This window comes from Saxophila tyrrhenica, assembly GCF_035928015.1.
Source record: "Saxophila tyrrhenica strain CCFEE 5935 chromosome Unknown scaffold_3, whole genome shotgun sequence".
In the NCBI taxonomy this organism is placed as follows: domain Eukaryota; kingdom Fungi; phylum Ascomycota; class Dothideomycetes; order Mycosphaerellales; family Extremaceae; genus Saxophila; species Saxophila tyrrhenica.
Window position 1 is genome coordinate 658,718 of NW_027041735.1, and position 24,069 is coordinate 682,786.

A 24,069-nucleotide genomic window follows, 5' to 3' on the forward strand; every position below is an offset into this window, starting at 1 on the left:
ATCCGGCAGACAAGGACTCGCTAACTTGGTGCATTTTACCTTAACTCATAGCTCCGAGCGCGGCTTCTTCATATGAGAAGCATGCTCGCGCAACTCTTCAACTTTGCTGCGCTTGCTCAGCACAATGGGTGATATCAACCTCGACAGCAACCAGGTCCGCGGACTCAGTCCCAGCCAAGGCCACGATCAAGGCCAGGCCAAGGCTTTCGCGAGCGATCCCGCCCGCCTGCCTCACGACAGGTAACGTTGACCTTTCACATTGGCCGATTTGGACGCATCGTTGACAACCTTTCGACCTCAGTAGTGCCGCATTTCAATCCCAGCTCGATTGTGTGAGCCAGCCGTTTCCTTCAGCGCCCTCGTCCAACCTTCCGTATGGCCAACGACCGATGGACATGGGCGCACTACGTGCTGCTCTGCCACAACTCGGCCAGGACCACATGGGGTCGCCCAGCCATTACGGCGCCGCAGGAGGTGTGGGCATCCCACCTGCTTACCGTTCTCACCAAACGCCACCGCAGCCAATGGATCACAGAGGATCAATGGACCCCAGAGCGCAGCAACAGCAGTACATGATGCCTCAGTTCAGTTCCATGCCTTCTCAAGGTTCCATGATGCAAAGGCAGGCGATGCCACTTCCCTCGCAAGGACAGTACCAGCAGTTCGACCCCTATGCGTATGGCATGCAGCCTCCCCCCATTAACACTTTTGACCCCCGCATGGCACCTCTCAATGCCTATGGCATGCCTCCGCAGATGGCAGGTGATTATGGGCAGTACATTCGCAGAGGCTCAGAGCCAGGTCCAATTCCGTCCTATCCCAGAGGGCCACCGCGCAAACCGAAACAATCAGGGAACGCTCTCTGGGTCGGCAACCTTCCGCCAAATGCCAATGTGACCGACCTGAAAGACCACTTCTCGAAAGACGCCACCAAAGACATCGAGAGCCTGTTCCTCATATCGAAGAGCAACTGCGCGTTTGTCAACTACCGGACAGAAGCCGCTTGCACGGCTGCGATGAACCGGTTCCACGATTCGCGCTTCCACGGCGTTCGGCTGGTGTGTCGCTTGCGCAGAGGCTCCACATCGTCGACTACTTCGAACCAAAACCTCGCTCCAGCTCAATTGGACACGCCGCCGCCATCCCACCACAGCTCTGTCAGCAGTTCTTCACAAACAATTTCCGAGGAAGCGTCTAGTCCGACCATAGTCGGAGGCAGCGCGGCACCCACAACAGACGGAGACACCACTACATCTTCCGCAGAACAAAACCAACGGGTACCAGAGAAATTCTTCATCGTCAAAAGTCTCACAGCCCAAGACCTGGAAGCCAGCGTCCGCAACGGCATCTGGGCGACGCAGTCACACAATGAAAAGGCATTGAACGAAGCCTACGAAAACGCCGACAACGTCTGCCTCATCTTCTCCGCGAATAAGTCGGGCGAGTACTTTGGCTACGCACGAATGGCGTCGAAAATCTCCGGCGAGCCCGTCAACCTCGGCGCTTCTGTGTCGCAAGCCGAGACCCCATCGTCAGGCGCGCCGCAATCTATCGCGACTCCCGCGACGGCTACCGCGCCAAGGGGGAGGATCATTGACGACTCTGCTCGCGGCACGATTTTCTGGGAGGCAGAGCACTCGGACAATGAGGACGAGGGGTCGCCGATGAAGGCGGACGGAGAGTCGGGCAACCAGAATTGGGGCAAACAATTTTCTGTGGAATGGATGTCGACGTCGCGGTTGCCATTCTACCGGACGAGGGGGCTGAGGAACCCTTGGAAGTAAGTCCAAGCCGACGACTCGAGCTTGGGAGATGTGTTAATGCTGACCACAAACGTCCTCACAGCGCGAACCGCGAGATCAAGATCGCCAGAGACGGCACAGAGCTGGAACCCTCAGTCGGACGACGCGTCGTCCAGATGTTCCGTTCCCCTCAAGGCCCCATGGCGCCGCACCATCCGGGCATGTACCAATAACATCCACCCACGACGGGAACAACGCGATGAGAAAGTATCGCAAACCAATCATCGCGTTCAGCAGCAGCATCAGCAAGGCATAGGAGGGAAATATCGCAAAGCATAGCGAACGGCCGGGAGGCAGGCCGTCCGGGCTATTTTCGTTCGTGACTCGCCTTGCGAGAATGGAATGGGGGTGCAATCTATGATGTAATGTAGTAACCTAGCACACCTGCACATGCAGAGACCAACAAGATCAGTTGTCAAATGGGAACGTAGAGATATGGAAAGAGATCACGAGATCCAAGAGTCATGACTTCTTCTCTCCCTCTCCTTCACCAGTTCTGCATTCCAAATCCTTGCTTACTACTATCAACTGTATGTGGAGGCCGTGAAGAACCGCGATGGACCGGTTCCTGAGCTTATAAGGATCGGTGCCGATGGAGGGAGATGTGGCTTGCAGCTGTCGTGGCTGGAGTCAGATCCGATCTGATCTGCGCCCGTTTTTCCAGCGGGGTGGGAAATGTGTCGAGCTAGGCTTGGATGGTGTGGTGTGGCGGGAGCGACGAGCGAGTGTTGTTGCCGCTGGACCGTTGCATGCAGAGTTTTGCATGTAATGGGCGGGGCGGAGACCGGCTCCGCCGTCGGACTGCGACAGAGTTTGGAGTGGTCAAGTGGTGTACCGATCAACGGCTGGTGCATATTGACATCAGAGGACACTACGGAGTGCTACTGCAAATCGTCTTGAGAGATGCATGTAACTGCTCCTCCACGGACCTTGGAGCGAGATGGAGTTTTGGGTAGGGGATCAGTTGATCATCGGATGGTATTGACATTGGGATATTGCTACCAACTGCACGGCTGTGGTGGTGTATGCCGTCTTCACCAACCCCAATGGGAACTCTGCCGAAGGGACGACGGCATTCACTTCAGGTAGGGCTGCAGGCAAGTCTGCCGATATCGATGTGTCGGTGTTAGGATAGCCTTGCATACCCACAGAATAGCTCGACCAGTCACGAAGCTCAGCGGAATTCAAGTCTGTTGTATATGGATTAGATTTCGGCCATCAGACGCCGGCACCAAAGCTGGATCTAGGTCGCCTTTCTCCTCGCTCCTCGGCTCAGTACTTTTCGCAGACGTTAGCAAGTGTCTCCAAACTCTGGGAAGAGAATCCTGCTCAACGGAGAACTTACCGGTATCCCATTGGTCAGCAACTGATAATAATCATACACGCCCGTCGAATAGCTCCTCTCGCTAACATGCACAAGATGCCTTACAAAGTCAGCAGCCTCCCGCTCCGACTTCTCCAGCACGAATCGCTCGCGGAAATGTTTCATCGTCTGCGGCTTGAAACATGGAAGTCCTGAGTCAAGCATCGTAAGCACTATGTGAGCCAGCTGCTCGACGTACTGCCGCGAAGCCAAGAAAGCTTTCACGCAGAGCTCCTCAAACATCCTGAAAGGCTGTGAGTCCTTTGACCCGCCCATCACAGCGACCATTTCAGGCGTGAGTTTGAACGGCGCTCGCTCGAATTTGACACCGCCAGGGACGACGTCGAAGCAGAAACCGAAGTCAATGTGGAGGATGTGGCCGGCGTCGTCGACCATGATGTTTCCGTTGTGACGGTCTTTGAACTGCAGGAGAAACGAGATGATGGAGTAGGCGGCCATGCTCTTGATGAAGTTACTGCGGGCTTCCTGGAACTTGATGGAGTCTTCGTAGCCGTACTTGGAGATAAAGTATTCGTAGAGGCCGTTGACTGCTTCACGACCGAGCATATCGCGCGAGATGGAGTTGGGCAGGACGTCGATTACGCCGCAGCCAGGTGCTGTTGCCGTGACGCGGTACGGGAAGACGTACACGTCCAAACCGACGTTGTTGAAGATGCCGCGGAAGGCAGCGATCATCTGCAGTGCAAGGACATCCTGGCGGCAGTCGTCGCCCACCTTGAAGATCGCAGACTGCCAGACCTCATAAGTCCTGGGCCTGTGTATGTCACCGTTCTGGGCCTGATGCTGGACGACGGCCTCTGGTAGGACGTCCTCCTTCCGGATGCGGAACGTGGCCATGAAGGGTGCTTTGGCATGACTCTGCAGCGGCTTTCCTGACTTGCGATCGATACCAATGACCACACCATCAGGATTGCTGGGTAGGTAAACGCCGACCTCGACCGGTATCTTACGCAGCTCCTCCTCAATCTTCTGCTTCTTCTCCGGCTTCGGGCTCTTGATAAACGGCTTGAGAGTACCAGAGATGCCAGTGACCTTGCCGAAGAAGTCAAATTCCCGCTCATAGAAGCCTTTGTCTTCTGTGGAAAAGCTGGCAATTAGAGCATCCATGACCCTGTCAAGCACTGGTTTGACCGGGTCAGGCTCCATAGATTCTTCGTCCTTGTAAGCGTTTGCTTTCATGTTCCAGATGATTTGATGGGCGAAAAGTTGTGAGAATGTCGCTGTCTCGATGATGTACCTCTCCACGTAGCCCAGAGCGTCGTATCGGAGGGTCTGCACGATCTGCGGGACGTAGAAGAATGTAATGTCGACGGAATGGCTCTCTAGAGCTCGGACGGCGTATTGAATGACGAGCGGATGATTGCCATAAGCGGGCAAAAAATATGTCACTGCAGCCATTGGGTTGATGGGAGCCCAGTACAGCAGGTACTTCAGCTGCAGTTTGACGTCCTGCGGCAGCGCAGAGCCGAGCAAGACGTACAAAGCGTCGGAACAGGAGATGACCTTCTCAGGTTGGCGGAGGATAAATGCTCGAACATCGTTTACGATGGTTGCTGAGTTCTGAAACCTGGTCGCAAGATGCACTGCGATACGTGGATCTTCGTTCCACGCAGTGCCCAGCAGGCTCGCAAAAGTTGCTTCCGTCGCTGCTCCGGCTTGGGTCACTGGCAAAGAGCCCTTGGATGGATCATTAAGCGGATTGACCCAGACGTCAAGTCTGCCAATTTCATGGTTGAGGAGGGCATCCAGCAGCCCTTGCTTCTGGTGCAGAGGAGGCAGCGAGCGGACAGACTGAGAACCTGTTGAGCCTAAAGTCTTGAGCATCGCCGAGACGTCGCTCAGTAACTTGATCTCAGCCTTCAGCTGGAGTCTGTTGCTTCCATACGACCAGCGTGGCGCGGTGGCGAACCAAGCGAGGCCGGCGGACAAGATAGCGTCCTTCAACCGCCAGCGAGCTGCGGTGCCAAGCTGCGTGCTGTACCTCAACACCTTCAAAGCCAGCAGGACAATGTGGAAATGCACCTCCCTTGCTAGGGGCTGTGTTACCGTATCCTTCATCGCAAGCATCGTGATGCGCATCAAACGACCATAGACATGCTCGACCGACGGCGCGAGCAGTCTCGAAGCGCTGAAGTGACTTGCCAGCACATGCGTAAGCCGCAGGTGAGGAGTAACCAGGCTGTTAGTGAGCTGCTGTCGCCTGCTAATAGCGTCCCATTTCGTAGGAGCGAACTCTTCCTTGACGAAGAAAGGATCTGGGTGGTGGAAGATGGAGCTGAAGAGGCCCTTCTTTTGGCGGATAGAGGTCTCCCAGCCTGCTGCTATCTCAACCAAAACTCGGGACTCCAGGTTCGGATTCTCCTTGACAATGCCAAACCAGAGCGATATGCCTAGGTTGATGGATTGTTTCGTGAACAGAAGGAAAGGAATGCCGACAAGATCTGATATCAATGGCGTCCGATCTGCCGCGCCGTGGCTGAGCACACCCGCGGCAGCGCGCAAAGTGTTCCGGATCTCCTCGTAAGACACGAGCTCATGCTGCCGTAATCGTTTCGCAAGAGCGGCTAGCCTGGTAGCATGCTCCAGGTTGCTGTCGTGTGGGACAAGAGGCGCAGCATTGCGTGACGTGCCGTTGTAGTCAACGAGAGCCCACTGCTCGTCCTGCCCAACAGCATTGTCGCCATGGCGGTACTCCTGACGTGTGGTGTACTGCGCAACGAAGTCCGAGGCCGTGTTCACATCCACTGCACGTTGTCGATCTAAGCTGCTGAGTCGTTGATCGGTAGATGGGATCATTGAGCCCATCTCCACCGCAAACGACCGCCCTAGCGCAATGTGTCCATACGAACCATCGTCTTCGTAGTCTTCGAGGTACGCTTGCAACAGGCTCTTGACGTCCATAGGCGCAACGTCGATAGCCTTCGCAACCCAAAGACGGCACCGCTTGTGGAAATTTGTGAGCGTCGTCTGTCGGTAAAGCACGTCGTCTGAGATCTGGACGGTCACGTGGCCTTTCTGAGACGTATATATGGCCTTGGTCTCGTACTCGTCTGTTTCGGCATCCAAACAGCTCTTCCAGACCAGGCTCAGCAGCTCCAAAAGGGCGAACAAAGACGACCTCTGCGAAAGTGCTGACGGAATCTGACTGATGATGCGATCGGCGGATGTGACCGCAGCATGTTGAACCTTGGGTATACGATGGCATGCGCCCTCAAAGAATGAGACGAGCTGAAGTGCGACCTGCGGAGCCGCGAAAGCTTGTTGTTGGCCGGACAAAGCGCGATCCAGATATCCGTCGACGCTCCTTTGCGCAATGGCCAGCATAACATTCCCCATCGTTGTCGTCTTGACCTTGTTCTCCAGGAAATAAGGCAGAATCGCAGTGCAGTCTCCTGCTTGAGCACGCGCGCTGCAGACCAGCAATGCTGCATTGAGGAACACAGCGTCAGGGTATGTCAGGCCTTTGATGTCTGATTCGCAATGAGGCAGGGCGCCGATGAGGGTGTTCTTGAGCTCCACAGTCCGCTGTCCGCTCGACCCTCGTCTTAGCACAGAGTTGAGGTCAATGCCACTCTCTGGCATGTCGACGCGATCCACATCAACGATTGGTAGACTTTGCTGGGCCAGCAGTTCGATGTCTTCGGCGTGCTCCCTGCTGGTGTTGGAATTGAGCAGAAAGCCGTGTACAACAATGTTGAACCACGCGTCGCGGCTGAGCTGCATTACTCCCTCCCTGTGCTCCAACTGCGGAGTGCTTCCAGCGTCACTCGCTGCCAAGACTGCCAGAGGCCTAAGTAGCTGCGCAATCGTTTTCGTGGCCAGAGCGATATCCATATTCCTGTCTCCAGCAGTGTCGCCACAACTGACCACCAGCTCGAGAAGGTGAGTCAGATACACTTCGTACAAAGGCGAGCTCTTGGGTATCCAGGCCGCGAGCCTCAGTCTGGCGTCCATTGCTGCATCCAAGATCGTGTTGTCGTGTTTGACTGTGGATTCGCTGGCAATTCGTGCGTACAGTCTTGCAAGAGACCTCAACGTGTCTGCGCCGCCAGCAATACCCAGTGCTGCTGTCTCCTTAATGATACGAGCATCAACGCCAGGGCTGATACGGCCAATCTTCTGCACCAGCATCGAGAGCACAAGCGCAATAATCTTCTGGTCGTTGTACGCAGTGGCAATGGATACGATTGCTTGCACCACGGAGCCGTATACTTCTGTCGTTTGCTCTTCATCAGATATCATAAGCGATATTTGACTACCAAGAGCCTGTTGACCGCCGTAGGGGTTTGCCGACCCGTTGACGCTGCCTGTACCGTCCAGAAATGCGGTGGCGCCATTCGGTCCATCAGCAGTCGTATTTGAACTCAAGACATTGCCAAGATTGTACAGCGTGCTGATTACCATATCCTGCGACAGTTGCTGCGAAACCCTGGCCAGTGCCTCGCCCGCCACTATGGCCGTCTGCGCAGGCAGCCTTCCCTGGACCAGCAATCTCGGCAAAGAGCGACTAAGACTCAAAGCTGTCGAGGAGGATGTCCGGCTCAAAACAACCATAGACTTTAGTACAGTCTGCGCAAGGTCTTCATCGGCCATCTGGACTGGATCGGATGCTATTGAGTCGAACCAGGAAAGTAGCAGATCATCGTCTGCAATAGCTTCGTTAACCAATGAGCAGCACAGATAGCTTCGCAGACTACTAGCTTTGACTTCAAGTGCAAGTCTTTGCTGCCACGCTGAGCTGACTTGCAAGTAGTCTGCATCGGCCTCGAGGAAGTCCATCTCTTCGATGATGATGTCGGTGAGATCCTCGAGCATGTCGTCTTTGTATTCAGGTGTCGTCTGTTCGATCGTCGGCCGACGCCTTGTAAGAGTGTCCAGAAGATCCGCCGTGGTGAGAGGTTCGGGCGTGGACAAAAGCAGAACAACGCTTTCCTCTACGACACGTATGAAGGCCTGCTGAAGAAGCATGGCACCCAGTGGCGCACCTCGCGCAGCATAATGACGGTTCCACCTCCTCCACTCTTTCATTGACCGAGAATGGCCACGAGCGTTTCGTACCGCTGAGAGTGCGCCCTCCACAGACACCATCAACTTTTCAGAAAGCAGTCGTCGAAGTTTCTGTATGACGGACAGCCGTTGCTTCGAGTCCCATATTCTGACATACTTGGAAACAGCTCGGAGAAACCCAAGCAACGAAACCGTGAGCTGTATTGCCGACAGGGACTGCTCCGCAACATCCTGAGGGCCCGCGCCATTGCTCTCTGATGCCGCCCAGGAGACCTTCTGCGCTGTCTTGGCCAACTCCTCAATCGTGTAGTCAATGCAACTCAGAGCTTGTGCCCGCAAAGATGGGTGGTTTAGTCCAATCGCGAGGACAGCCGACGTGACATCGAATGCAAGCGTTTCCCAGGGCGGCAGATCTTGGTGGACCGTCGAGTGTTCTAGCCTTTGACGGTGTGCTTCCGGTACGTACGGACCGAGTTGATGTAGTAGGTCCTCTGCATCTGTCGTGGTCTGCAGCAACGGAGCAGCTCTGCACAGTGCAACCAACACCTCCAACTCTTTCACGCTCATGGGAATGTTCGATGGTCCTGATGCATGGCCCTCTCCACCCAAAAAGCCATTTGTGTCGCCCTTATCCTTTCTCCTGCTCAGAGTGCACAGTCTGCGGATGTCCTCTCCATCATCTTGACCAGCGGCAGTCTGCGCTGACAGCGCGGCCAATTTGTTTAGAGCATTGCGCCGGATGCTGTGGCGCTGCCGATGTCCTCCACTCAAGGACATCGTATGTGTAACTCTCGAATATTCACAGTATCATTGTCCGGTGCTCGAGCAATGCGCTCTCTGCTACTGTCTTTCACATGCATCCGCCTGAGGTCTACAGAGACCAAGACTTATGGCACGGTCAAAAGTCGACCTCACTCTCAATACGGCAGGAGCGACTTGTGAACGAGACACGACAAGCAAAGCAGAGTGCCATTCAACATGGCGCCGAAGAAGCAGAAGAAACAAATGGGTGCATCAATGAAGCCAGACATGTCACGCAGCGACTCGACGGGCTGGGAAGCCTCACAAGAGCTTCAAAACAGCAGGATCAACGAGATGATGAACAAGGGCTCTGAACGAGTATGGATTGCGAGTCTCTCCTTTTCTGATGGTAATCTGACGGCTTTCCAGACCAAAGAACGCCGCAACAAGCGCAAGCAAGCCTTCAAGGCCTCGCAAGACGCACAGGTGCAAAGACTGCGGGCGAAGGTCGAGAGTGCGGCGAAGCAGCATGACGAGAACGTGTAAGTCGTCAAAGCGCAGAAGTCGAGACGGTCCAGCGTTCTCCAGGACCTCATTGAATGCGAGACGGACCCAGGGCGATCCAAATGCTTCTTTAACCAGCGACTGACAAACCCGCAGGCGAGCCATCCATCGTCCAGGGTTAGAACGTCTTCTCGAACTGGCCCAGAAGAAGCGCAAAATTGAGAACAGTATCGCGACGTGCCAGGCCGAACTCGAGCAGGCATATCTGTCTGCGGCACGCCAGCTTCAGGTCTCTCTTGAAGGTCGTTTGGAGGAGATGGACGAAGAAGTTTAGACGGAGGAGAGTTCCACAGAAGCCGGTCTTCTAGATCTCGGGTGCGGATGGTCGCTCAGCGATGAGATGGCGGTGTTTTGCTCGATACCCTGTACATTTACGCGTAGCTGTAGCTGTTGCATCTAACTTACTGCAAATCGAGGACATCGCGAAGGTCTTTGCTGATTGCGAGAAGCTGGTTCAGAGTTTGCCCTGTTTTACTACCTCGAACGCATGATCGATGAAGCGGCGCAGTCCGTACTAACAACATGGAGGTGAATACGACTGCTGCTTCGTCAAACGTTCGGGTGTGATGGAGGGAGATGAGAAATCGTCAGCCCCTGTTCGTGAAGTTTAGCGCCACTCCGAACCCTGTCTTCCGCCCTCTTCAACCTCGACACGAGCATGCCGCCGTAGCATACTTAATCCTGACGACAACGTCGCCGTAAACTTGTCTCCAGCGCATTCATATTGGAGGTTGTGGATGGCACAGTAGCGCTCAAACACGTTGAACCAACCCCCTCCGCGCGTCGCGTGCCATTCGTAGCACCCGCCAAGTCCTCCATTGGAACACACTCTTACGGATCGCACGACACAGTCAACGAGGATGGCGTCGGCGGTGTCGAAGCGCCAGCAGGCCCGCAACGAGCGGCAACTCCAGGAGCTAATTCACAGCGTGCCCGGGAACGACAGATGCGCAGATTGCGGCGCAAAGAACCCCGGCTGGGCGTCATGGAACCTGGGCATTTTCCTGTGTATGCGGTGCGCGGCGCTGCACCGCAAGCTAGGGACACATGTCAGCAAAGTCAAGAGCCTGAGTATGGATACGTGGTTGGCGGATCAAGTGGACAGCATGAAGAAGGTGGGCAATGTGCAGAGCAACGCGAGGTGGAATCCGAAAGGGGTACGAGCAGATATACCAGTGGATGCAGACATGGTGGACTCGGCGATGGAGAGGTATATTCGGCAGAAGTATGAGCTACGGACGTTGTCAGACGGCGCGCCAGCGGCGAGGCAGAATACGGGCAGTACTGGTACGGGTTCCTGGAGCGAGGAGCCGCCCGCTCTGCCTCCGAAACCTGGGAAGAAATTTGGATTCAACCTGCGAAGTGCCAGCTCGACGTTTCATCGGACCAAGTCAGACAAATTCATGCCTCCGCTCTCTCCAACATACACCGGGAGTGATAGATCGGCCAATGGAGATCCCCCTAGTCCACAGAAGAACAAGCCGAGCCAGTTGTTTGGGATGAAGATCACAGGCGTCGGTAACAACTTCGACGCTAAGCTCGCGACGTTACGAGACATGGGCTTTGGCGACAACAGGAGGAACTCGGATGTGCTGAAGAGTACGGATGGAAACCTGGACAGGGCGATTGAGACGCTGGTACGTGTCGGCGAAGGCAGCAAGGCAGCGTCTAGAGGACCGACGCCTGTACCTCGGACGATGACGCCTGTATCTATGGCGAGCACTGGCATGAACGGAATCACTGTAGAGAAGACGAGGCAGCCTGAGGCGAAGGCAAACAATAACCCCTGGGAGATCTCGGAACCCCCCCAGAGAGCAGCTACGCAGCCAGTACCACAAGCTTTCGATCCACCCCGGGCAGCGAGCGCCGGACCGGCATCGAATTCGTGGAACCCGTTCCTGGCGCAGATGCAACCTGAAGCGGGTTTGGAAAACAGCTTTCAGAAGCTACAAGTTTCGCAGACCGGTCCTGAGCAGCAGATGCAGCAGTTTACTCAGCAGCCACCTGCTGTTCCGCAAATACCTCAGCAGTATCAAAGCAACCCTTTCCCTCCGCAGGCGCAGGCGCAGAACCAGGCGACGTTCAACCCGTGGTTAACGCAGCAACAACCATATCAGTCTTTCACGACGGACTCAATGTATTCGCAGAACCAGCAACCGGCCGCCGCGCAGTCTCAACAGTCTGGCAACCCGTTCCTGAGGAGTACCAGATCTCAGACCTTCACTCCCAGCAATCCATGGGACTCACAGTCTCAATCGCCAGCGCCCATGCAACAGCAGCCGAATCCATGGGCGACACAATCGCAACCGCCGCCTCCAGCGGTCCAGCAATCAAGCAACCCATTCGGCGCGCCTCCTACGCCCTGGCAAGAGCAGAGTACAGCATCTCCAGCGCCGATGTTCGGACAGCAAGAGTACTTCAGTCAACAGCAGCAGTCGTTCGCGCAGCAGCCACAGACACAGCAGTATCAAGCCCCGCAGACGCAAAACCCATGGCCACCACGACAGCAGCAGCAGCAACAACCTATGCAACCCCAGCAAACAGGCATGCCTCCACCTCAACAGCAGTACCAACCTCAATACCAGCAACAGCAATTCCCACCTCAACAGCAAACCCGCCACGACAAATCCTCCATCCTAGCCCTCTACAACACGCAACCGCCGATGCAATCCTACCGGCCCCTCCAAACCTTACAAGAAGACCCAACTCCACAACTCCAGCCAGCATTCGAGCAACAGCCTCAGCGCTCCGCTACCATGCCCCTCGGCAACATGAACCCGTTCATGAGCGCCGCACCACAACCACCAGCGGCAGGTCCTCCGCAGACTGCGACGACACATGGGATACGGCATGTGAGCAACGACAGTGTGGATTTCCAGGGTATGGGTGGGAGTGGGAGGCATAGTCCTGATGCGTTTTCGGGGCTGAGCTCAAGGTATATGAGATGAGATGATAATGCAAGGTTGTGGGGCTGTATACTTTGGCGTTCCTTTTGCTTTTTGACTGCATTGCGCTGGCATCGCATGGTCCTCACGGGTGGCCAGTTCTCAGCATGGCGTGGCGGGAGCGGGGTGTGTAATGGCTTTATGGAAGGGATTGTATCGTTGAGCGCGGCGCGTTTGGTATTGCATTTGCTGTACAACTATTTGAGTAAGACATCCACCATGAATCTGCCATCTCCTCCGACTTCTCTCATGTTTTGAAGTCTGCGGTGGTATGTACATCCCTTGAATAGTCCTCCAGCGCCATCGTAACGGGCACAGGAGGGTGGAGGGGAGGCGCAGTGCTGCTTACACCGCTCCCGCGAACGGGTTTCGATTTTCCACACATAATGAAGTAGCTAGGAGGCTATGGGGCGAGAGCCAGAAAGCAGGCATATTGTGGTAGCATTGCTGCTGCTGCTTGGGAAGGGCAGTCCTTGCAAAGGACGGGTAAGTAGAGAGGACCCGAATCGTATGAACCTTGAAGGCGTTTGTGCGCCGCAGGAGGTTCTTCGAGGTAGAAGGAGAGACATGATGAGTATCGCAGAACTCTTGCTGGTGTTACTCCCATGTCGTTGAGACCCGGGTGCCATCGAGGCCTAGATGCAAGAGCCGTCGATCGTTGAGCCATGTATGCTCTGCTGCATTGTCGCGCTCAGAAAATGCATGAGAACGGCCATGTACCTGTTGCCGTAAGGCATGCACCTCGAAGACTGCGGCATGACGCTGGGGCGATGGTATGGTTGAAGCCTCGACGTCTGTTCCACCGCAAGCTAGGTCGGGCAGGTCATACCATCGCGATCGTGTGTTCCGAAGCATGAAGGAAGAACAGGAGAACGACGTGAAGTCCAGAAAGAGCCTTCACCGCACAGACAGCCTTGGCGCGCTCGCAACCTCATCTCAACTTCCGCTCTCCAATTCCTCGTCTCTTTCCTCTTCACACACTTCATAACACGAACGCACAATCAACCGCTTGTCCACACTTCAATGGATCTGTAGGTCATATTGGCGTACAAGAGCGAGTACTAGAGGCGCTTTTAGGCTTCTCTGCCTGCTTTCCATGGCACTGCGAGTCACCTGCGTTTTTGCCTCACATTTCAACCTACAGAAGGGTGGTGGATATCCATGAGAGATACGATAGAGCCTGCTGATGATTATGGAGAGTTGACGCGCAGTGCACGATGTGCTGCCACTTTGAATTGACGGTATAGTCTTCTACGGCTTCATACAGCGGGTACACCCCCTCCTTTCGAATCGCCGTTTCACATTTCTATCTGCCGGAGAGGGCCTGTCAGTCACTCATCAACACCTCTCACAGCATGCTATCACACCTTTAATGGCACTAATCCTGTCCCAACCATTCCCTGGTACCGCTGTCCTTGATACAGTAAGGTATCTCCTTCATCTTCGAAACCTCCCTACCGCCTTTACTCGTCCAAAGCGTCGTACCATCTACCACACCTCGAGTTGACACAGTGAAGACCCTCATCACAGTCTGCAAACGAGCACCGCGAGTGATCCACCTCGCTGCCGGACAAGTGCCCTTGCTTCTCTCGAATCTTCTTCATATCCACCTGCCTGGTTCCATCATCCTCCTCTGAGTCTTCATCGGCGAACAGATACCGGATGCCTTCTCTTAAAGCAGCTAGTAGCTCATCCTTCACCCTGCTGCCCATGTCGACTTCAATTTTCGCAGACTTCAGAACGCACTCAAACACCGCCTCAGTCGGATCGTCCAGCCGTTTCTCTGCGACATCGCTGTGCGAACATCTCACGTACTTTCCACGGAGGTAAAGAGGCACAAGCGCGCATAAGTCTCTCCTGGTGAAAACGATCCGAAAGTCCTTCAACCCCGTCATCTGCTGCAGCGAACGCAGGTCCGCAATACCTTTGCACTTACCGCCGCTCTCCACGACCGTCAGGATCAGCAGCCGCTTCACCCACCCCGACGGCAGCAGGTTCTGCGGCAGGACGCAGAGTCCGCCAGCTGGTTGCTTGTAAAGCGAAGCTTCAACCACGAAGGTCCGGTCTGCGAAGCAATCATCCAGGATTTCCGCGCGCATCCGCTGGCAGATTTGCAGGAGGTTGATGAAAGGTCTGGAGACGGCGTTGGGCTTGGTCAGGCGGCCTGGGCTGCGGTAGAGGTAGGCGTAGCGGTTGGAGGCGCGTGTTTGGATGGCCGGGAAAATTGGGACTGGGTGGTTGGCAGTGCCATTGTTCGGACTGGTTGATGGTGAGGTAGCGGTAGATCTGGAGGCGCAGCTCGGTGGGGAGGCGAAGGAGGGGTGATGAGCCGTTGGTGGGTGGCATTGATGGGGTAGCTCTGAGGATGAGCGGTTTGCTGTCGATCATGGGCGTGTTTGGGATCGACTGTTGTTGCCAGCGGCGGTAGATGAAGGTGCTGGACATCTGGGAGGCTGTCGAATCCTCGGCGCGTGAGGGCGCCGAATTGTCCATCCTGGACTGCTCAAGGACAGAGGAGTGAAGAAACCTTGTTGTGGTGCTTGGGCAAATACTTACGCTCGAGCGTACGGCACGTGTAAACTTTCACTAAGCGGATATGGCAACGTCGTTGCAACATTCACATGATCGAAACGAGGTGAACATTCACTTCCGACTTTAAGACCAGTATGTTGTCAGATGTCAACACCGCCTGATCGATCACTGCTGGACACCTGACACTAATAATTGAATTACTTCGACGACCACAATCATCAGAACACCTTGTGACCGGCGTGGGAGATCGTGAAGATATGAAGATGTTTGGCAGGCGTTTGCTTATATCAGTCCATCTCTGATTGGTTTCTCGGACGCCGAACGTTTCTCCAAGCCCCTCACTTGCACGTGCGTTGGTGTCGAACTTGGAGAAGAAGCGGCGGAATTCCACACAGCGAGATACTCGAGACGACATTATTCATGGCGAACGCCGAATAACTGGAGCTGTCTGCCGCTTTTCGTCGCTATCGCCCAATCGAATGTCCAGCAAAGTCACCGTCCCGGCACATGACAGGCTTCAGAGCGGGCGTTAAGCCTCTAAGTGCAGGTACAGACGAAGTGCAGTGCAGGAATGTGCATGTGGGTAGGTGGCTTCTACCTTTTCTTTGATCCTCCCGTTTGTGTGTTCGTTCATACATTTATCTAAACCCTCACTCCCTTCTTCTCTCTTTCCTAGACACCGCCCGGAAGACCTTCACGTACCGAACAATACACCCACATCAAGAGGAAGACACCCCACCACCGCCGACCATGTCTCCCACAGCAATCGACGAACATGTGCCCAATGGCCACGCCAATGGCACCCTCAACGCCAAAGCCGCCACTTTCACTCCGTCTTCCCAAACAACGACCCACCATGCCGCCTCCTCGTCGGCTGCCATGTCCACTGAAGCCACCCACGCCGCCCACAACTACCACCCACTTCCCATCGTCTTCGCCCGCGCCTCCGGCTGCAGCGTTTGGGACCCAGAAGGAAAGCACTACCTCGACTTCCTCTCCGCCTACTCCGCCGTGAACCAAGGCCATTGCCACCCGAAGCTCATCCAGGCGCTGACCGAACAGGCCAGCCGGCTGACACTGAGCAGTCGTGCCTTCTACAACGATGTCTTCCCCAAGTTTGCAGAGAAGATTACGGGCATGCTGGGCTTCGATATGGTGCTGCCGATGAACACTGGCGCTGAGGCGGTTGAGACATCGGTCAAGATTGCGAGGAAGTGGGGTTACAAGGTCAAGAAGATCCCGCAGGACAAGGCGCTCGTATTCAGCGTGCAGGAGAACTTCCACGGGCGGACATTTGCTGCTATCACAATGAGCACGGATCCGGAGAGCAGAGACAACTACGGCCCTTACCTGCCGAACGTGGGTGCAGTGTGTCCGGCGACGAAGAAGGCAATTCCGTACAACGATATCAACGCGCTAGAGCAGGCATTCGAGGCGCACGGAAAGGAGTGTGCGGGGTTCTTGGTGGAGCCTATACAGGGGGAGGCGGGCATTGTGGTGCCGGATGAAGACTACCTAAAGCGTGTGCGGGAGCTGTGCACGAAGCACAATGTTCTGATGATCTGTGACGAGATTCAGACTGGCATTGCGCGGACGGGGAAGATGCTCTGTCATGAGTGGTCGGGCATTAAGCCGGATCTTGTGTTGCTGGGCAAGGCTATCTCGGGAGGCATGTACCCCGTCTCCTGCGTGCTTGGGTCAAAGGATATCATGATGGTTGTCGAGCCAGGCACGCACGGCAGCACGTACGGCGGCAACCCGCTCGGTAGCGCGGTGGCGATCAAGGCGCTGGAGATCGTTGAGGAAGAAGGTCTAGTAGAGCGCGCAGCACGACTAGGCGAAGTCTTCCGCGCCGGCCTCGAAGCGATCAAGAGCAAAAACGACATGATCACCACCATCCGTGGCAAAGGCCTGCTCAACGCCATCATCATCGACGAGAGCAAGGCCAACGGGCACAGCGCCTGGGACCTCTGCATGCTGATGAAGGAGAAGGGACTGCTGGTAGGTCGGGCGCTGAAGATCTCCCACGTGCAAAAGACGACACCTTCCCCGAACGAGACGTTGATGAGCGAGCGCGCGGCGTTGAGCAATGGGGATGGTGCTGTGGGACATGATGGCGCTAACGGGGGGAATGTACAGGCGAAACCGACGCATCAGAATATCATCCGCATGGCGCCGCCGTTGGTGATTGACGAGGAGCAGATTAAGACGGCGCTGGGGATTATTGAGGAGGCTTGTAGGGAGTTGCCGGGGTTGAAGGGGAAGAGGGAGGATGAGGTTATTCCGCCGGGTGAGAAGGGTGTGCAGATTGGATTGGAGAATTGAAAGGTGGGTTTGAAAGGAGATGGGAGGCGGAGGTGAGTTAGGTTTGCCTTTTTCTTGAGTCCTGGTGCATTCGCTGATGGAGTTCACAGACCACCGCCACGCTCATGCTTACGTTACGTCCAGACGATCAAGGGGACAAGTTCAAGACTGCCCGACGACTGATTCAAGTGCTCCACGACGAAAATGTCGGTGCTATGGTGTGGGAGACGAGAGCACGACGGTGGATGAGAAAGACCCGGTAGAATGTAGATACCAACTCGTTGCATAGAAATCGTTGTGGCTCTCACGGCCCGCACCACGCTCATTGCAAAGTACCATTGCAAAGTATCTACCTCATCCAGCCGCCTTGACCATGAAAATCTCCTGCATTGCCCGCGGATCCATAGATGCCATGCGCTTCTGCTGGATGTACCGTTGACGTACGGCTTGTCTGTTGCCCATGCTGGCTGGAGCAGCCTGTCGTTGTACGGGCGATGGTTCTGGCGGAACTTCTGACGCTTCTGGTGCTTCGTCGGATTTCGACTTTCGCAGAGCTTTCGCTTCATTTCGCAGCCGTCGTTCCTCTTTACGTTTCCGCCGCTCTTCTTTGCGGGCGCGCTTTTCTTGCTTTCGGACGGCTTTATCGTTTGTTGTGTTCTTCGCTGAGTTGGATTCGTCCGTACCAAGCTGTTTTTGGTCGGCTTTCTTCCTCTTCTGCTTCTTCTCCTTTCGCTTCGCCCTCTCCGCGTCCTTTTCGACATTTGCGGCGGCTAGCTGCTCTACTTCGGTCTTGCGCTTCTTCTGCTTCTTCGCTGTCACCACCGCAGCATTCGCGCCATCCTCTTCGTCCGGGATCTTCCGCTTCTTCGTCTTGCCATCATCTCTCCCATCTGACCCTCTCTCCTCCACCTTCTTGATACTCGGCACAACCTCACTCCCCACTAACCACCCCCCACTCACGAATCCCATCGCCCCATACCTTCTCCTACCCTCCCACTCCCTCTCCCTCTCCCTCTCATCTTCCAACTCGACCTCACTCTTCCCATTCAATCGCCCCAGCACCCCAGAGAACAGACTCAACCCAAACGTCTCGGCGTTCCCACCAACCTGTGCTCCCAAACCAAGATTGTCTTCTCGCAGCAACACTCGAATATGAGACGCATTGGCGGCGGTGTAGTGCTCAGAGTGTGGGGCGTCTTCAGCACCGAGGTAGGAACCGGGGGACCAGCCTTGGGAGGAGAGGATGCGGTGGCCGTAAGAGGTGGTGGAGCGGGACCAAGCGGTGTTGTTGGGGTCGGCGGAGAGTTTGGTGCGGCTGGTTAGGATTAGTAGGGACGCAGTGATATAGGGGCTGAGGGGGTCTACCGTTTCTGTGCGCCGAGACCCATTGTAGTTGTCACATGGAGTTGATGTCCCAGTCTCGAAATTTTGAGATGGACGTTATTTCGAGGTGGCAGCTGTGGCTTGCAGGTGTGGCGTTATGCTTAACCCGCGGAGAGTTTCTTGGCAGCGCGAATGGTTGAAGGAACCAACTTCTTGACAAGCGCCGGGATGCGCCTGCTCGTATATTCCTCCTTAACCCTTACAGACGACCATTACCAGTCCGCTGACAGCCGTATTGGAACGCCATACAACGCCAACTCCTTTTTGTGGTATGCAACAACAGTATCACACCAACGATCTCACTCAACCGGCTTCAAACGCCCCGTAGCCCGGAACGACGAATACGAGCGCTGCCATTGAGCGACACAGGCACGTGAAAGACGTGACTACACTCTCTGAGTCTACTTCTCGGTCAGAACACAGCCTTGAAGAGAGCCAGTGACCATGTCGAGCTTTTCCAGCGCCTTCTGGACGCCGGACTACGCTGCAGGTGCGGGAAAGCGGTCCCAGGAAATGAGGACGCTGTGCTAACGATCAGGCAGGTCTCGGTGTACTATTCGGGAAGCTCCAGCAGGGTGTGCAAGAGAATGAACAGATCCTCACCGTTGCGCGCATGCGCGCTGAGGCGGAAGACATCTACGGTGCCCGATTAGGAGACATCGAGGCAGCCACAGGCAGGATAGATGGCGGCTTCCAGCGGGACGATGGTGCCAGCGTGAAGAAGGTGAGGATCTCGAGCGTCTTTCAAGTATGGCGAGGATACTGACAACAATAGGCATACGAAGGTGTGCGGATAGAGATGACTGAGGCCGCGCGCAACCACCGCAAGATTGGCTCCAACATCCGGGAACTAGTCGTCAACCCGTTCGCGCGCTGGTGCGAGCAGCATGCAGCAAGAGTGCAGAACAGCCAGGATGACTTGCAAGGGCGCATCCGCAACCATGACCGTCAGGCGGAAACCGTGCGGACGTACCGTAGTGCTTACTTCAACAAGTGCAGGCGAGTGGAAGACGTGGATGAGGAGGAGAAGCTGGCTTTTCAGGATCCAAGCTCCGCTTCCACTGGCTCGCCGAAGCAAGCACCGCCTCCACCGCAGAGTGTGCCTAGCATCAAGGTCGACGGAGAGGAGGACGAGCCAGAGCCGATCGAGCTCGGAGACCAAATATATCAGCCAGAGCAGGTCAAGAAGATGTTGACCCATGCATTGGAGAATGTGAGGCTGGGTGAAGCGAAAGTGCCCATTCTGGGAACGTACCAAAATGTCACGTCCGGCGCTGAGATTGTGGAATATATCCAAAAGCACATGGGCGGGTCAACGATCTCCTACGCGGAGAAGATCGGCCAAGACCTGATTGACAATGGCTTCTTGCGGCTGGTAGGCAACATGGGCAGCACATTCGCCAACAGTAGCAAGATGAACTATCAATGGAGGACGAAGGTTTTCGAGTTGACAGGCATCCCTGAGAAGCGACCAAAGCTCATGGGAAGAGCGTCTACTATTGCATCGAACGCCTCCGGCTCTACGCCTCAGAGCCCGGTTGTCGGAGACCGTATGTCGGATCTGTGGTCCAGCGGCTGGAATCCGCTCAACAACGCTCACCCGAACGAGACGTCAGCTGAAAAGCTACGACGAGAGGCAAAAGAGGCCGACGACCGGTACAAAGCTGCTGTGCGGAAGCTAGATGGCCTGCGATGCAATCTCGAAGAAGCGATCGTCCAGCATCTGGACTTCATGGAGCGCTGTGAGCTGGATCGACTGAAGGCGATCAAGAGTGTCGTACTGGACTTTTCTGGCGCCATCGGCAACGTAATCCCGAGTCTACAAAGCGGCGTGGACAACATGATGCTGTTCCAGGAGACGGTGCAGCCACTTGGAGATCTGCGGTATCTGCTCGAGAACTACCGAACCGGCAGCTACATACCGAAGGTGGTAACATACGAGAACTACTACAATAAGGTGGAGGAGCAGACGTTTGGCGTCGACATCGAAGCGAGAGCACGAGCGGATAGGAAGCGTGTGCCGCATATCGTGACGACGATCCTCATGTTCCTCGACTCGCATTATCCAGACCTTGAAGGCGATGAAGCACGGAGAAGCATATGGGTCACTCATGTGCCTTTGGCTGGTACACATTCGCTGCGCAACAACATCAACACCGGCAAGCAGATCCCGATGGAATTGCTGGAGAAGTACGAGATACCGATCGTCGCATCCGTGCTGAAGCTGTACTTCCTCGAGCTGCCCGACAGCCTTGTGAGCTCGCACGTGTACGAGATCGTCAAGACCATTTACACATCGACACAGTCTGGCTCTGAAGACGCGCGGATACAGGTCATCCAATCAACTTTGGGCCAGCTGCGTCTGGCGAACATCGCGACATTGGATGCTATCATCACCCATTTCTCGCGGTTGATCGAGCTTACCAGCGCTGATGAGGCCTATGTAACCCAGCTCGTGAACAAGCTGGCGCCGTGCATTCTCAGGCCCAAGCAAGAGACAGGGCTCAGCATGACGGAGAAGTACAATGTCCGTCTTCTGCGGGACCTGCTCGCCCACAAAGACGCCATCTTCGGAGAGTTGAAGCGTCAGTCGAGTCTCACGCACACCAACAGTGGTGCCACGAGACCAAACCGCGCCATCAGCACCGACGAATCGAATCGAAAAGAGGCCATGGAAGAGCGGCAGCGCGCCATTCTTGCCGCACAGCATGCTCAAGCGATAACGGGTAGCAGTCGAAGCCGCCAGCCCAGCCCCGGACCAGGGGCGCGAGTCCCACTCGCGGATGGCACGCACCACCGCAGAGACCGCAGTCGCGGCCCCGAGACACGCTTCCCAGTCTCCACTGCTGCGGCGCCGGCTTCCATGCAATCGCCAACCGAACGTCGCGTTGCCTCACCTACCTCCTCCAGTTCTTCTAATCACCGCGACAGCTTGACCGTGCCACAATCCCCGCCAGTATCGCGTACACAGCCCGCATCCAACACAACAACCTCGCCACCAAAGTCCCAAGAGCCAGCCCGAACCAATGGCATCCACCAACCCCCGCCCGCCGATGACAGTCCCTCTGAAACAACGAGCTCCCACCGCGACCGCAGCGGCACCGACACATCCCTCATCAACAAGCGCCTCTCCCTCCAACCAACCATGTCCGCCTCCCTCTCCGGCCCAGGCGACTACTCGCCCACACACTACTACAACAACTCGGTCGACTCGCCCACAACCACTCAATCCCCCACTTCCACGATCGCGAGCGGGGACGTACAGAAGAAGGACTCCCTCAGCCGCAGCAAGAACACGTATATGCGGAAAGGGCAGCCGGCGACGGGGCTGCAGAGGCAGAGTTTGACGAGCGAGAAGGCTGGGGGTGGTGCGGAGGCGGAGAAGGGCGTGCAGCTGGAGGATCGGCCGGTGGACTTTGATTAGGTGTTGAGTCCATGGGGGGCTGTTGATGAGGTTTTGCGGGTTGGGGTTGGAGTTGGGGTGGAGGATTGAAGCGCGGTCGTATGGATTGCATGGATATTGCATGGATTGCTAGGATGTCTATTTGGAATGAGGAGGCTGCGATGTATGTATGTACGTGTGTATGTGCGAGAAAGGAAGGTATGCATACGTGCATGACTCGAGTTACATTTCTAGTGCTCGAGAAATTCTATGTCTACACTGTCACTTTCCTGCCCAGAGCCATCTATGGGCAGCACCTGTGGTCGTCCCCACCCAAACCCTTCGACGCCCTGCCATCTCGCGGATCCCCAGACAACGAAGAAGGCGCCAGCCTCCGCTGCGCTGTACAGCGCCAGTCCAAGCCCAAGTTTACTCAGATATGCGGTCCCGAACTGCCAGGATCCGAATGGTGCGAGTCGGTTGCTTCCAGGTATGAGATAGTTCGTCGCTGCACTGACTGCCAGGATCGTCTTGGGTAGGGGGGATGCGAGGTACGATGAGGTGATGGAACGCAGCATTGCGTTCTCGAACGGCAGTAGCAGGAGGCGGACGAGGAAGCGGTCGATGCAATCCGCAAGATATCCTGGTGCGAGGAGAGAGAGTGCAGTCGAGCGGTAGACTTCGTCATTAACACGGCCTCGGTGGTCAATACGTCTGTTGTTCTCATATAGTATTGTAGCATACTCGGCAGGGCGATCGTTGCGGAAGGAATTCTCGTTATGATGGGCGCCATGCAGATTGTAACCGAGCAAACGCAAGATCTTCTGGCGCAGCAAGGCTGCTTGGTACAGGACACGGCCGAGTGGGTCACGTGGACGCTCAGGGTTCTGGTTTGCCCGCGGGTATGCAAAGTCCGCGAGGCGGTTGAAGGGCGAGTATCGCTTGGCGCAGGCGTCGGGGTAGCTGTTGCGGGTCAGGAAGGCCCAGCAGAGCATCAGGACCGCTGGGGAGGTAAAGTGGCGGAAAATGCCGTGCTGGACAACCGGTCTCCAGACATAGGCATGGAGAGACAAGGAGTCTTTTGGGAGGAGGATCCTCCAGCTGGGTAGCAAAGGCCATGCAGGTGCGAGACCGAGCGTGTGCGCCCAGGTGTGGTAGTGGAGTGGGAGCAAGGCTATGTCGACGGCAGTGCAGAGCGTCTCCTCGAAGGCATTGAGGACGGTTTGAGCTCTTCGCGGGTGAACTTTTGGAATCTCGTCGAAGAGAGTGCTATTCTCAAACCTGGTCCGAGCCTCACTAATGATGGCATGGCACGCGGAGTCTATCAAAGACCGGAGCGCTTGTGTTGCCCTCCCAGGCAGGAGGACGGAGAGTATACTTCGCCAGCCTCCATTTCTGCACAATATCCACTCGCAAACGACAAGCCGTCCAAGTGGTACCGAGAAAGGCAGGATGCCAGCTTGTATGCGGGCAAGCAGAGTTTCCGAGAAGACTGTCGCCACTGCATAGACAGCGTACCCGAGTGATTCGAAAGTATCTCCCCAATCGTGCTCGTCATGCAATATCATTGCCCGTTCCTCGGCACGCCGTTCTTGCTCTAGCCTGGCGGTTTGGTCCTTGCTCTCGACCACGCCGACAAGTTCCAGGATGGCATTTTGAGCGTGCCGCAGCTCTCGGTTGTGCTTCTCAGTTGCTGGGTTGATTGGACGGCCTTTGCGGTCGTACTGCTGCTGGTAGTGGCCATTGTCCGGACTTGAGATTCCTCCCTGGCTGTCTACTTCGGGTGGCGAGTCCTCGGCATCGATGCTCTCGAACGGAGACCTCCCCAGAGCCAGCCGCTCCAGATGGAATAATCTACCCATCAATCGGGCAGGATCACATGATGTTGTCCACAGGATGGTAAAGGAATGGCACTCAGAAAGGCGTGATCGGCAACATCGCGGTTGCTATCCCATATAAGCAATAGGATACTTGGAAGGAAGGACGCTTGTGTGTTGCTGCTTGACGAGTGGTCCAATCGCGTGC

At 55.7% G+C, this 24,069-nt stretch overlaps 9 protein-coding genes across 9 annotated transcripts; 5 read left to right on the forward strand and 4 right to left on the reverse strand.

Moving 5' to 3' along the window:
- Positions 1–124: 124 nt before the first annotated feature.
- On the forward strand, positions 125–1,975 carry LTR77_002183 (uncharacterized protein; the record flags this gene model as incomplete). The annotated part of the gene is made up of 3 exons (XM_064799442.1): positions 125–240; positions 305–1,780; positions 1,846–1,975. The coding sequence occupies 3 exons, from the start codon at positions 125–127 to the stop codon at positions 1,973–1,975; spliced, it is 1,722 nt and encodes a 573-aa protein (XP_064662197.1).
- A 1,099-nt stretch (positions 1,976–3,074) lies between these two features.
- Positions 3,075–8,970, reverse strand: STT4 (phosphatidylinositol-4- kinase; the record flags this gene model as incomplete). Its single annotated transcript, XM_064799443.1, has 2 exons — positions 3,075–3,113; positions 3,148–8,970. 2 exons carry the CDS (start codon positions 8,968–8,970, stop codon positions 3,075–3,077), a joined length of 5,862 nt encoding a protein of 1,953 aa, XP_064662198.1.
- A 201-nt stretch (positions 8,971–9,171) lies between these two features.
- On the forward strand, positions 9,172–9,772 carry LTR77_002185 (uncharacterized protein; the record flags this gene model as incomplete). The annotated part of the gene is made up of 2 exons (XM_064799444.1): positions 9,172–9,476; positions 9,595–9,772. The coding sequence occupies 2 exons, from the start codon at positions 9,172–9,174 to the stop codon at positions 9,770–9,772; spliced, it is 483 nt and encodes a 160-aa protein (XP_064662199.1).
- A 586-nt stretch (positions 9,773–10,358) lies between these two features.
- GTS1 lies at positions 10,359–12,446 on the forward strand (the record flags this gene model as incomplete). Its single annotated transcript, XM_064799445.1, has 1 exon — positions 10,359–12,446. One exon carries the CDS (start codon positions 10,359–10,361, stop codon positions 12,444–12,446), a length of 2,088 nt encoding a protein of 695 aa, XP_064662200.1.
- Positions 12,447–13,906: 1,460 nt separating this feature from the next.
- Positions 13,907–14,936, reverse strand: LTR77_002187 (uncharacterized protein; the record flags this gene model as incomplete). The annotated part of the gene is made up of 2 exons (XM_064799446.1): positions 13,907–14,612; positions 14,704–14,936. 2 exons carry the CDS (start codon positions 14,934–14,936, stop codon positions 13,907–13,909), a joined length of 939 nt encoding a protein of 312 aa, XP_064662201.1.
- Positions 14,937–15,725: 789 nt separating this feature from the next.
- CAR2 (ornithine aminotransferase) lies at positions 15,726–17,300 on the forward strand (the record flags this gene model as incomplete). Its single annotated transcript, XM_064799447.1, has 1 exon — positions 15,726–17,300. The coding sequence occupies one exon, from the start codon at positions 15,726–15,728 to the stop codon at positions 17,298–17,300; it is 1,575 nt and encodes a 524-aa protein (XP_064662202.1).
- A 333-nt stretch (positions 17,301–17,633) lies between these two features.
- PXR1 (telomerase inhibitor) lies at positions 17,634–18,667 on the reverse strand (the record flags this gene model as incomplete). Its single annotated transcript, XM_064799448.1, has 2 exons — positions 17,634–18,594; positions 18,645–18,667. 2 exons carry the CDS (start codon positions 18,665–18,667, stop codon positions 17,634–17,636), a joined length of 984 nt encoding a protein of 327 aa, XP_064662203.1.
- A 439-nt stretch (positions 18,668–19,106) lies between these two features.
- rga8 (Rho-GTPase-activating protein 8) lies at positions 19,107–22,086 on the forward strand (the record flags this gene model as incomplete). The annotated part of the gene is made up of 3 exons (XM_064799449.1): positions 19,107–19,152; positions 19,205–19,386; positions 19,438–22,086. The coding sequence occupies 3 exons, from the start codon at positions 19,107–19,109 to the stop codon at positions 22,084–22,086; spliced, it is 2,877 nt and encodes a 958-aa protein (XP_064662204.1).
- Positions 22,087–22,295: 209 nt separating this feature from the next.
- Positions 22,296–23,906, reverse strand: LTR77_002191 (uncharacterized protein; the record flags this gene model as incomplete). Its single annotated transcript, XM_064799450.1, has 2 exons — positions 22,296–23,340; positions 23,563–23,906. 2 exons carry the CDS (start codon positions 23,904–23,906, stop codon positions 22,296–22,298), a joined length of 1,389 nt encoding a protein of 462 aa, XP_064662205.1.
- Positions 23,907–24,069: the final 163 nt, after the last annotated feature.